General features: G+C 46.4%; 1 protein-coding gene across 1 annotated transcript in view; it reads left to right on the top strand.

Annotated features, from left to right (window-relative positions):
* Nucleotides 1-669: 669 nt before the first annotated feature.
* Nucleotides 670-12,315, top strand: part of RPE (ribulose-5-phosphate-3-epimerase) — a 39,399-nt gene continuing 27,753 nt past the window's right edge. Inside the window, exons 1-2 of the mRNA XM_073646601.1 lie at nt 670-876; nt 8,931-9,010. Of these exons, the coding sequence (XP_073502702.1) occupies nt 755-876; nt 8,931-9,010 (202 nt within the window). The 5' untranslated portion in view covers nt 670-754. The remainder of the gene's footprint in view (nt 877-8,930; nt 9,011-12,315) is intronic.

Genomic DNA, 12,315 nt, shown 5'->3' on the forward strand with positions numbered 1-12,315 from the left:
GAAGATACTCGGTGAGCACCCGAGCATGCTCGTAAATCTCGAATAAGGAGCATGCTCGTAAATCTCGAATAAGGAGCATGCTCGTAAATCTCGAGTAAGGAGCATGCTCGTAAATCTCGAATAAGGAGCATGCTCGTAAATCTCGAATAAGGAGCATGCTCGTAAATCTCGAGTAAGGAGCATGCTCACTCATCACTATATGCCGCACATGTGTGGCTCTCATCATTCACTTTAATGGTAGCGCTGAAATAATTCATGGCACAAATAAACAAGCCTTTATACAGCGAAGCCGATGTGAAAATGCAAATTATATATTTTTTTAATGCATAAAAAAATAAAGGCTAGATCTTGACCCTAATGTATGGCTATAATATGGCCATATGTATAGTCTGACCTCAACCCCAGGGGTTCTGCTATATGAACACATTGGAGGACTAGGATCAGCTGTGAACATTTGATATTCCTTCCTAATTCCAGTGTGAAACCTGGGAGCAGCAAACACACGAGGATCAGGTCCTGACTCCTGCGGAGATCACATCCCCCATTCATTCCGCTTTATGAATGTACTTCTCTTCATGTGCGCTGCAATCCCTATTAGTGACGTAGAACCGAATGTGGCATCATGGGAAATGTAGTTCTCAGCCTCACGCTCCATACACAAGACGAGGGCTCTAGAACCACAGCTCCCACAATCTCTTGCGGCAGCGGGGGCACGTGGGGCCGTCCTTGCGGTAGTACTAGCCACATTCTCATCATGTCGTCTGGATGTAAGATCGGTCCGTCCATTCTGAACAGCGACCTGTCCCGCCTGGCCGCGGAGTGTGAGCGCATGCTGCAATGCGGGGCCGACTACCTGCACCTGGATGTCATGGACGGGTAAGCGGCTCAGGGCCAGTGCCGAGATGGGGCGGAAATGCTGCAGCTGTCATTTCTACTGTCATAATGATCGATCGCAGTAAGCACAACCGACGAGATCTGTGGTCGGAGACTTCATGTACGATGCAGGCATTGTGCATAGATATTGGAGGTGCGGAGCCCCCGATCTCCAGCTCCCGGGGGTGACCTCACCAGGTCTGATTGCAATTTCTGCACATTTGTGGCTCCGTTTTCTTGTTCAGCATGTGGTTGTCCTAAAATAACCTGGTGCTCTGCAGTGCCACCTGCTGGATGTAGCCCCTCTGGTCACACCACTCTGGAGATCTCACCTGGCCTTTGCCAGCCACATGGCAGAGCGTGGGGTTATGGGGTCGCATTGCCTTATAGAGTGGCTGCCTCCATCTGGTGGTCTCCAGGAGCAGTGTGTGCCCCCCTCGCCCTCTACCAGGGGCGCATTTACTCCTTACGTGTATTGGGCTTCTTTCTATTTGGAAATAGAGAGAGGCCATTGTGCAATGGAAGAACAGCCCCGGACACGTACTGTGCCCCCCCCCCCCTTACACATACATAATCCCCGCCCCCCCTTTTCCACTGAACCCTCCTTGAATATATTGGTGCCCCCTTAGAAAGTAAAGGATAACAGTAAGTAACGATGCTCCGTAAGTGCTGTTCACAAAGTCTACACTCGCCTGTACTAATGGACAGACGGCCCCGTGCCGTGAAGTCATTGCGCCTCCTGTATGGGGACGCTGATGTGCCACGGTGTCAGACTGTGTGGTGTAATGCTGATAGTCATACACTTTTTAAGGCCCGGAAATAGGTGGCACCGAGCCTGAGGTCTGGGCTAGCCGGGATCTGCAGCGCTTGTGACATCACTTCTTAGGGGCACTAAAATATTACTTTTGTCCTTAGACACCCCCAGGAATTTTGCATCTAGGACATTACTGCCCCTGTGGCGCCCCCTCCTGCTCACTCTACATTAGTGCCCCTGTGTGGTGCCCCCCCCCCCCCCTTGCTCGCCCTACATTAGTGCCCCTGTGGCGCCCCCTCCTGCTCACCCTACATTAGTACCCCTGTGTGGCGCCCCACCCCATGCTTGCGCTACATTAGTGCCCCTGTGTGGCGCGCTCCCCCGCCCCACCCCCTGCTCGCGCCGCATTAGTGCCCCTGTGTGGCGCGCTCCCCCGCCCCACCCCCTGCTCGCGCCGCATTAGTGCCCCTGTGTGGCGCGCTCCCCCGCCCCACCCCCTGCTCGCGCCGAGTTAGTGCCCCTGTGTGGCGCGCTCCCCCGCCCCCTGCTCGCACTACATTAGTGCCACTGTGTGGTGCGGTTCCCCCCCCCCCGCGCTCGCCCTACATTAGTGCTCCTGTGTGGCGCCCCCCCCCCCCTGCTCGCCCTACATTAGTGCCCCTATGGCACGCGCCCCCCCCCCCCACGCGCTTGCACTACATTAGTGCCCCTGTGGTGCCCCTCTTACTACCCGCTCTCCATCACACTGCACCCCTGTGCCCCCCTCACACTATATTACTGCCCCTGTGTATAAGGGGTGAGAATTTTCATACACGAGCTCCAGGGCACAATTTCTTGGGCATTTTCCTCCCCATGTGTCTGTACATCTATCACCTGTGTGCGCTGCAGTCGGTCTCCCAGGACCGGGCTTCATCACTAGCACTTCTCTACAGTGCACGTCATTGCTACATGTATTCTCAGTATCTGAAGAAGGTCCAAATTACTGACCGAAACGTATGTACAGTTACCAGGCATATTGGATTGCTAATAAATATCACCGCAATTCATCTACAGAATACTGACTGCTCCACATCTACCAAAACTACCCTGCTAGTGCTGCACCATCACCCCCCCGCGCAATCTCTGGCCTTGGACCTAATTCTGTAGTTTCTCATGTGCAAAGTCCCAAAGGAACATGAGGTCTGCTGGTATATAGGACATTAGAAAATGGGGGGGTGGGGGGCTAAATTCAATGTTTTCCTCCAAAATCTTTTATAGATGGCGTTATCACTAGTGTTGAGCCACCCCCGTAGTGTTCGGGTTCGGTTCGGTTCGTCGAACACCGGGATGTTCGAGGAACTGTTCGTCGAACACCGTTAAAACCAATGGCAGGCAAACAAAAACACATAGAAACACATAGAAAACACCTGCAAAGGTGTCCAAAAGCTGACAAACTGCTCAGAAGACACTCTCTTTAAAAAAGCCGGCCGGCAAATTCAGCAGCGACATACACCGGTACCCGACAATTTAGACAAGAAGGAATAGAGCATCACACATAGATTAGATAGATAGAAACATGTCAGTCACATATATATGAAGTACAGTGATAGTGTTGCTTACTGTACTTGTCATTTAGTGTAAAGGATTTATTTAAAAAAATAATAGTGTTTTCATGCACTGTCTCTTTAAAAAAGCCGGCCGGCAATTCAGCATCTGTACCCGACAATTTAGAACAGAAAGATAGAGCATCACACATAGATTAGATAGATAGAAACATGTCAGTCACATATATATGAAGTACAGTGATAGTGTTGGTTACTGTACTTGTCATTTAGTATTAAAATAAAGGATTTATTATTAAAAAAATTGGCGTGGGGTTCCCCTTAATTTTAGGCTCTAGCGGAGGTTAAGCAGACGGCTGGGGCAGATGTTTGAAGCCTGGGAAGGGGGTAATACCCACGGAGCTTCCCAGGCTACTAATATCAGCCTCCAGCTGAATACATAGCCTTTACTAGCTATTAAAATGGGGGACCCCCCCAAAAAAAATGACGTGGGGTCCCCCCTAATTTAATAGCTAGCAAAGGCTAGGCAGACAGCTGGGGGCTGATATTAATAGCCCAGGAAGGGAGCCATGAATATTGGCCCCCTCCCAGGCTAGAAACACCAGCCGTCAGCCGCCCCAGAAATGGCGCATTCATAGGATGCGCCAATTCTGGCACTTAGCCTCGCTCTTCCACGCTGCCCTGGTGCGGTGGCAGGGGGTAATAGGGTTGGGGTTGATGTCAGCTTATAATGCCAGCTGACATCAAGCCCAGGTTAGTAATGGAGAGGCGTCTATAAGACACCCCCATTACTAACCCCATAGTCAAAGTTAAAAAAAACACAAACACCCAGAATAAAGTCCTTTAATTGAAATAAAGACACAATCCTTTATTGTTCTAAATTAAACCATACTTACCATCACGCCCATTCCAGCTGAAGCCAACGATCTCCTGCAATAAAAGAAAAATAATAAAGCAACCTCATCCTTACCTTTCCATGGTTCCCACGACAGCTTCAGCTCTGCTACATCGAGATGACAGGCTGGACCGCAGCAGAACGCTGCCATCCAGCCTCTCATCCCGCAGACACTGAGAAGCGCAGGCTTGCTTGCGCTGCTCAGCGTCTCTCTGTGACGACATCCAGATGAGCCGAGTTCATGTCCAATGAACTCAGCTCACCTCATGCACGTCACTGACAGCGTGGGAAAATTCTCACGCTGAAGCGCTGAGTGCAGGAGAATTTTCCCACGCTGTCAGTGACGTGCAGGAGGTGAGCTGAGTTCATTGGACATGAGCTCACCTCATGCACATCACTGACAGCGTGGGAGAATTCTCCTGCACTCAGCACTTCAGCGTGAGAATTTTCCCACGCTGTCAGTGACGTGCATGAGGTGAGCCGAGTTCATTGGACATGACCTCGGCTCATCTGGATGCCGTCACAGCGAGACAGTGAGGAGCGCAAGCATGCCTGCGCTTCTCAGTGTCTGCGGGATGACAGACTGGATGGCAGCGTTCTGCTGCGGTCCAGCCTGTCATCTCGATGTAGCAGAGCTGAAGCTGTCGTGGGAACCATGGAAAGGTAAGGATGAGGTTGGTTTATTATTTTTCTTTTATTGCAGGAGATCGTTGGCTTCAGCTGGAATGGGTGTGATGGTAAGTATGGTTTAATTTAGAACAATAAAGAATTGTCTTTATTTCAATTAAAGGACTTTATTCTGGGTGTTGTGTTTTTTTAAAATACTTTACTAGAAATTCATGGCGGTCATGTCTAATACTGGCGTGACCCCATGAATTTTGGGCTTGGGGCCAGCTGATAATACCAAGCTGGCCCTAACCCCTTTATTACCCAGTGAGCCACCGCACCAGGGCCCTGGATGAGTTGGGTACAGCGCCAGAAGATGGCGCTTCTATGAACGCGCCATTTTCCGGGGTGGCTGCGGACTGCAATTTGTAGCGGGGGGGTGGCCCAGAAAGCTTGGGCCTCCCTGCGATGCAGATTCCAGCCCCCAGCTGCCTAGTTGTACCTGGCTGGACACAAAAATAGGGCGAAGCCCCACGTACTTTTTTTTTAATTATTTCATGAAATTCATGAAATAATTAAGAAAAAAAGGGCTTCCCTATATTGTTGTGTCCGGCCAGGTACAAATAGGCAGCTGGTGGTTGGGGGCAGCCCGTTCCTGCCTGCTGTACCTGGCTGGACACTAATATAGTGCGAAGCCCCACTTCAATTTTTTTAAATTATTTCAGGAAATTCATGAAATAATTTAAAAAAAATTGACGTGGGGCTTCGCACTATATTTCTGTCCAGCCAGGTACAGCAGGCAGGAACGGGCTGCCCCCAACCACCAGCTGCCTATTTGTACCTGGCCGGACACAACAATATAGGGAAGCCCTTTTTTTCTTAATTATTTCATGAAATAATTTAAAGAAAATTGACGTGGGGCTTCGCCCTGTTTTTGTGTCCAGCCAGGTACAACTAGGCAGCTGGGGGCTGGAATCTGCATCGCAGGGAGGCCCAAGCTTTCTGGGCCACCCCCGCTGCAAATTGCAGTCCGCAGCCACCCCGGAAAATGGCGCGTTCATAGAAGCGCCATCTTCTGGCGCTGTACCCAACTCATCCAGGGCCCTGATGCGGTGGCTCACTGGGTAATAAAGGGGTTAGGGCCAGCTTGGCATTATCAGCTGGCCCTAAGCCCGAAATTCATGGGGTCACGCCAATATTAGACATGACCACCATGAATTTCTAGTAAAGTATTTAAAAAAAACACAACACCCAGAAAAAAGTCCTTTAATTGAAATAAACACACAATTTTTTATTGTTCTAAATTAAACCATACTTACCATCACGCCCATTCCAGCTGAAGCCAACGATCTCCTGAAATAAAAGAAAAATAATAAAGCAACATCATCCTTACCTTTCCATGGTTCCCATGACAGCTTCAGCTCTGCTACATCGAGATGACAGGCTGGACCGCAGCAGAACGCTGCCATCCAGCCTGTCATCCCGCAGACACTGAGAAGCGCAGGCTTGCTTGCGCTCCACAGTGTCTCTCTGTGAGGGCATCCAGATGAGCCGAGTTATTGTCCAATGAACTCGGCTCACCTCATGCACGTCACTGACAGCGTGGGAAAATTCTCCTGCACTCAGCGCTTCAGCGTGGGAGAATTCTCACGCTAAAGCGCTGAGTGCAGGAGAATTCTCCCACGCTGTCAGTGACGTGCAGGAGGTGAGCTGAGTTCATTGGACATGAGCTCACCTTATGCACGTCACTGACAGCGTGGGAGAATTCTCCTGCACTCACCGCTTCAGCGTGAGAATTTTCCCACGCTGTCAGTGACGTGCATGAGGTGAGCCGAGTTCATTGGACATGAACTCGGCTCATCTGGATGTCGTCACAGAGAGACGCTGAGCAGCGCAAGCAAGCCTGCGCTTCTCAGTGTCTGCGGGATGACAGGCTGGATGGCAGCGTTCTGCTGCGGTCCAGCCTGTCATCTCGATGTAGCAGAGCTGAAGCTGTCGTGGGAACCATGGAAAGGTAAGGATGAGGTTGCTTTATTATTTTTCTTTTATTGCAGGAGATCGTTGGCTTCAGCTGGAATGGGCGTGACGGTAAGTATGGTTTAATTTAGAACAATAAAGGATTGTGTCTTTATTTCAATTAAAGGACTTTATTCTGGGTGTTTGTGTTTTTTTTAACTTTGACTATGGGGTTAGTAATGGGGGTGTCTTATAGATGCCTCTCCATTACTAACCTGGGCTTGATGTCAGCTGGCATTATAAGCTGACATCAACCCCAACCCTATTACCCCCTGCCACCGCACCAGGGCAGCGTGGAAGAGCGAGGCTAAGTGCCAGAATTGGCGCATCCTATGAATGCGCCATTTCTGGGGCGGCTGACGGCTGGTGTTTCTAGCCTGGGAGGGGGCCAATATTCATGGCTCCCTTCCTGGGCTATTAATATCAGCCCCCAGCTGTCTGCCTAGCCTTTGCTAGCTATTAAATTAGGGGGGACCCCACGTCATTTTTTTTGGGGGGTCCCCCATTTTAATAGCTAGTAAAGGCTATGTATTCAGCTGGGGCTGATATTAGTAGCCTGGGAAGCTCCGTGGGTATTACCCCCTTCCCAGGCTTCAAACATCTGCCCCAGCCGTCTGCTTAACCTCCGCTAGAGCCTAAAATTAAGGGGAGCCCCACGCCAATTTTTTTAATAATAATTCCTTTATTTTAATACTAAATGACAAGTACAGTAACCAACACTATCACTGTACTTCATATATATGTGACTGACATGTTTCTATCTATCTAATCTATGTGTGAAGCTCTATTCTGTCTGTTATAAATTGTCGGGTACCGCTGCTGAATTGCCGGCCGGCTTTTTTAAAGAGACGGTGCATGAAAACACTATTATTTTTTTTGATAAATCCTTTACGCTAAATGACAAGTACAGTAAGCAGCACTGTCACTGTACTTCGTATATATGTGACTGACATGTTTCTATCTATCTAATCTATGTGTGATTCTCTATTCTTTCTATTCTAAATTGTCGGGTACCGCTGCTGAATTGCCGGCCGGCTTTTTTAAAGAGACGGTGCATGAAAACACTATTATTTTTTTTGATAAATCCTTTACGCTAAATGACAAGTACAGTAAGCAGCACTTTCACTGTACTTCGTATATATGTGGCTGACATGTTTATATCTATCTAATCTATGTGTGAAGCTCTATTCTTTTGGTTCTAAATTGTCGGGTACCGTTGTATGCCGCTGCTGAATTGCCGGCTTTTCATGTTTCACTGTTGACACTGTTCCCATCGATTTGGGCAATCACTGTAATGCCACAACCACCATGGCTGTGGCATTACAGTGAGTGGCAGACAATCCCTGCATGATTGGTGCTCTAAATAGCGCCAGACATGCAGGACACGCTTTTGGTGCACGAACAGTTATCGAACATAACCTCGAACAGCCGAATTTTTTGCAAATCGTTCGGGTTCGTCGAACAACTCGAACACCGCCCAAAACAGCTCGAATTTGAGATTGGCGAACAGTTCTAGTCGAACACCGCTCATCTCTAGTTATCACCCGCTCTCATGTGATTCGATGACTATGTGGAATGAGTGCTGCAGCTCTATAGGCGTACACTAGTTAGCGCTGTGACTATTGGCTGTGACTTTGTGCTGCTGTCATGCAGTACATTACTTGCGTCCTGTATTGATGCAGTTTATACAGAGCTGTGCATTTATCATAGAAGAACGGAGGCATTGTCATCATTGAAAGCCGTGTCCTGCGCGCCCGCTTGGAGCAGGTCTGTACAGCGGCTTATTTCCTGCGGGCGTTTGGCTGTAGAGCAGCAGTAGTCTGGGCTCTGACTGGTTACTTTGTATTGTAGATGGTTAATACAGATTATTCCTATAATTCTGAGAACATTAGAATTTGCAGATTTTTCCGTACTGATGACTATCGTGGCCACAAAGAAGAAACCAGCTCATTTTGGCGGCTCAGTGGTCAGCACTGTTGCTTTGCAGCTCTGGGGTCCTGGGTTGAAATCCCACCAAGGACAACATCAGCAAGGAGTTTTTATGTTCTCCTCATGATTGTGTGGGTTTCCTCCCACACTCCAGACGTAATAATGGGGACAGCGATGATGATGTCTCTGCTGTGGAATTAATGGCGCTATATAAGTGATAGGATACGTTTGCCCCCAGTCTGTGCCGTTGCTCCTAGTTTCCCTATTGGCATCATGTCTTCAGTGTCTGATTTGCTTGTTCTTTCTCTCATTCCAGGCATTTTGTTCCTAACATCACATTTGGACACCCTGTGGTGGAATGCCTCCGAAAGCAACTGGGAAGTGACCCGTTTTTTGGTAATGCTTGGGATCATTACTGTTACTGATGATATAACATTTTGTCCGATTTATTAATCTCCTGCAATATTTAGTGAGTAGCAAATGTGTCCACAGTCACAGCACAAATACACAAAAATAGAAATGTGTGCCAGGCTATATTCTCTACAAGGACAGAGTAACAGGTTCAGTTAGCAGCACACAGTCATACAGAAAAAATGTACACCAGAGCTGTATATATATCAGAAAACCTATCAAATGTGATTAATTATAACAATACAAAACAAAAAACATTTTAAACTGTAAAAACGTGTTAAAAAGTGAGAAACCACAAGATGGCGCCACAATCCCAAAACTAATATGTAACAGAATTTTTTCGTATTTTTTTTGTATAAAATTATCTATATTATGGCTCAATTTCACATATCTAACTTACCCATATACTGCTGGTATTATGATTATAAAATGGAAAGGGAAAAGAAAAAAAACAGCCTCCATGAACCAGCTGGGTGTCTCCAGGATCCGTGATCAGCCGCTTGCGCTCAGTAGATCGGTAATAGGAAAGACGATGATCCAGCTCCACAGACTCAACAGTAAAAACAAATGTCTTTTATTTAGAATTTTTTTTTAAATACCCCCCCCCCCCCTCCCCCACATGGAAGAAAAACTGCAAAAACGCTGTGGGTGAGCATGGGTCAACAAGAGTATTCCAGTTTTATGAAACGGAATCCTCATGTTTATAACTTTTTTTAATATTCTTTGCTCGCCAAGATATCTGCATCATAATGTCCAGTCCTTGTGGTGTTTTGCCCAAACAAATTTCTTCTTGGTTGTGGTCCTCAGTAGTGGCTTCTAGGTAGCAATTTGACCATAAAGGCCTGCTTGGTGCAGTCTCCTCTGGATAGTGGATGTTGAGATGTGTCTTCTACTTGATGTCTGTGCATCATTTATGTGGGCTGTTATCTGAGATTATTTGTGGCTTCTAAGGGAGGCTAACTGAGGAACTTATCCTCTGCAGCCGAAGGCATTCTTGGTCTTCTTTCTTTCTTACTCATGGGAACCAGTTTCAACACAGAGATTGATGGTTTTCATGACTGTACTTGAGGATACCTTCAAGGTTTTAGCAATTTTCCGTATTGACTGACCTTCATGTCTTACACTTTTGATGGATGGACTGTTGTTTCTCTTAGTTGGGTGTCATATTCTGGCAGGAGGGAACGGCCATTTCATGCATTTGAGAACCTACCGTGTTTCTCTGAAAATAAGACCAGGTCTTAAATTTTTTGCTCCTAAAGATGGGTTAGGTTTTTTTTTTCCATGAACAGCAACCCACATTTATTCTGTAACAAAAAAATCAACATTTATTCAAGTATAATCGTCATAAAATTTTGAAACATCATCATAACTCTCCAATCCCTGAATTCCATCATAAATTTCTTGAGCTCCAATTTCCTTTTTCTATGTACAACAATCTACTCTTTACATATGCTGACGAAGAACGATGGGGTTAGAACGATCACTAATAGATCATCCTGTCCCCATACATATGTTATCGGCAGCACTTCTCCTGTTTACACCGGGCGATGTGCTAACGAGAACAATGACCCTGATTCATTAAGACTTGGATTGTGCAGGTCAGTCCTAATGAGCGGGGCCACTGGAGTAAGATGCTCCTAATTTATTAAAAGGCGCACACCACTTAATAAATTAGGAATCTTACAAGTGCTATGCATCTCTGGCAGAAATGTACATGTAAAGGTGTCTCATTACCAAGGTGCCACACCAGAAACCTCATGTGATGGGTAAAACCAGTGAGCTGTCTCAAGACCTTCACAACCTCATTGTTACAAAACCTACTGATGGCATTGACAGAAGAATTTCTAAACTACTGCTGGGGCCATAATCCAGAAGTGGAAAGAACCTCAGTTCACCATAAATTGTATTCTACCAGATGCTCCCAGCAAAATTTCACATAGAGGAGTGAAAAGAATTCACAAGAGTTGTCCAAGAGCCAAGGACTATTCGTGGAGAGCTACAGAAAAACCTGAAAACAAGTACAATTGTTTCAAAGAGAACTAGAAGTAATGCACGCAACTTCCATGGCCTGTATGCACACTCACCATGCAAGTCTCCATTTCTGAACAAAAAGCATGTTCAAGTGCATTTACAGTTTGCTCAACAACATTTAGATAAGCTGGTGAAACACTGGAAGGATATAGTCTGACCAGATGAGACCAAAATTTAACTCTTTGGATGCCATAATACACCCCATGTTTGGCGGCCAAAGGGCACTGCATATCACAACAAAAAACACCATACCAACAGTGAATTTTGGAGGTGGGAATATCATGGTGTGGGGCTGTTTATCAGCATAAAGCACTGGCAATCTTAATATAACTGAAGGAAGGATAACTGGACAAATGTAGAAACATTCTTGATAAAAATCGGTTGTCATCTACCAGGATGATGAAGATGAAACGAGGGTGGACATTTCAGCAAGACAGTGATCCCAAACACACAGCAAAGAAAACTCTCAATTGCTTTCAGAGAAAATAAAGCTGCTAGAATGTCCCAGCCAATCACCTGACCTGGGCCAAAATCACAATGGAGCAATGCATGCAACTAGTTTCTCCATACAGGAGGTGTCTTGAAATCATCAACAAAGGCTTTTGTACGACGTCTTAAATCAATTTCAGTAAGTGTGTTCAATACTTTTTCCCTGTTTCATTTCTCATTATTACACATAAACCAAACCATAGATGTCCATAAAATAAGTTATTTGCCTGTATGGATTGGATGGGTTGTTACAGACATCTGGTGAGAATTTCATGTCAATAGCACCTTTAGAAATTTATTTACTTAGAAAATTGGTGACATGTTCAATACTTATTTCACCAGCTCTACACACCAACCTGTCTCTTCTTCAGCTCTAGACTGCTGCAATTAAGAGACCTTTAGGGACATGGTCGCATAACCGTGATGTCACCTAAGGTCGTCAAGCAGTCTTAACCTCGGAATAGAAATGCTAAGAGAGTGGGGACCCTTGGCGATTGCCCAGTTTGACTTGCCCTGACTGTAACTATGGCTTATTTTTAGAGTAGGGCTTGTATTTCAAGCATATTTGTAAAATCATGCTAGGGCTTATTTTGGCAGTAGGTCTTCTTTTTGGGGAAACATGGTAGATGGACTGATTTTATCAATCCCTTTCCACCAGAATGCTGGTGTAGAAAAGTACTTAAATTTGGCCACTCAGACCACTTTCTGAAAAGTGAGTGAAGCTTAGTGGAAGGGGCTTGACCTAGTGCTGCCCACCAGTTTTATTACAA

This window comes from Phyllobates terribilis, unplaced genomic scaffold (assembly GCF_046119375.1).
Source record: "Phyllobates terribilis strain yellow unplaced genomic scaffold, ASM4611937v1 Scaffold_9__5_contigs__length_417890890, whole genome shotgun sequence".
Taxonomy (NCBI): domain Eukaryota; kingdom Metazoa; phylum Chordata; class Amphibia; order Anura; family Dendrobatidae; genus Phyllobates; species Phyllobates terribilis.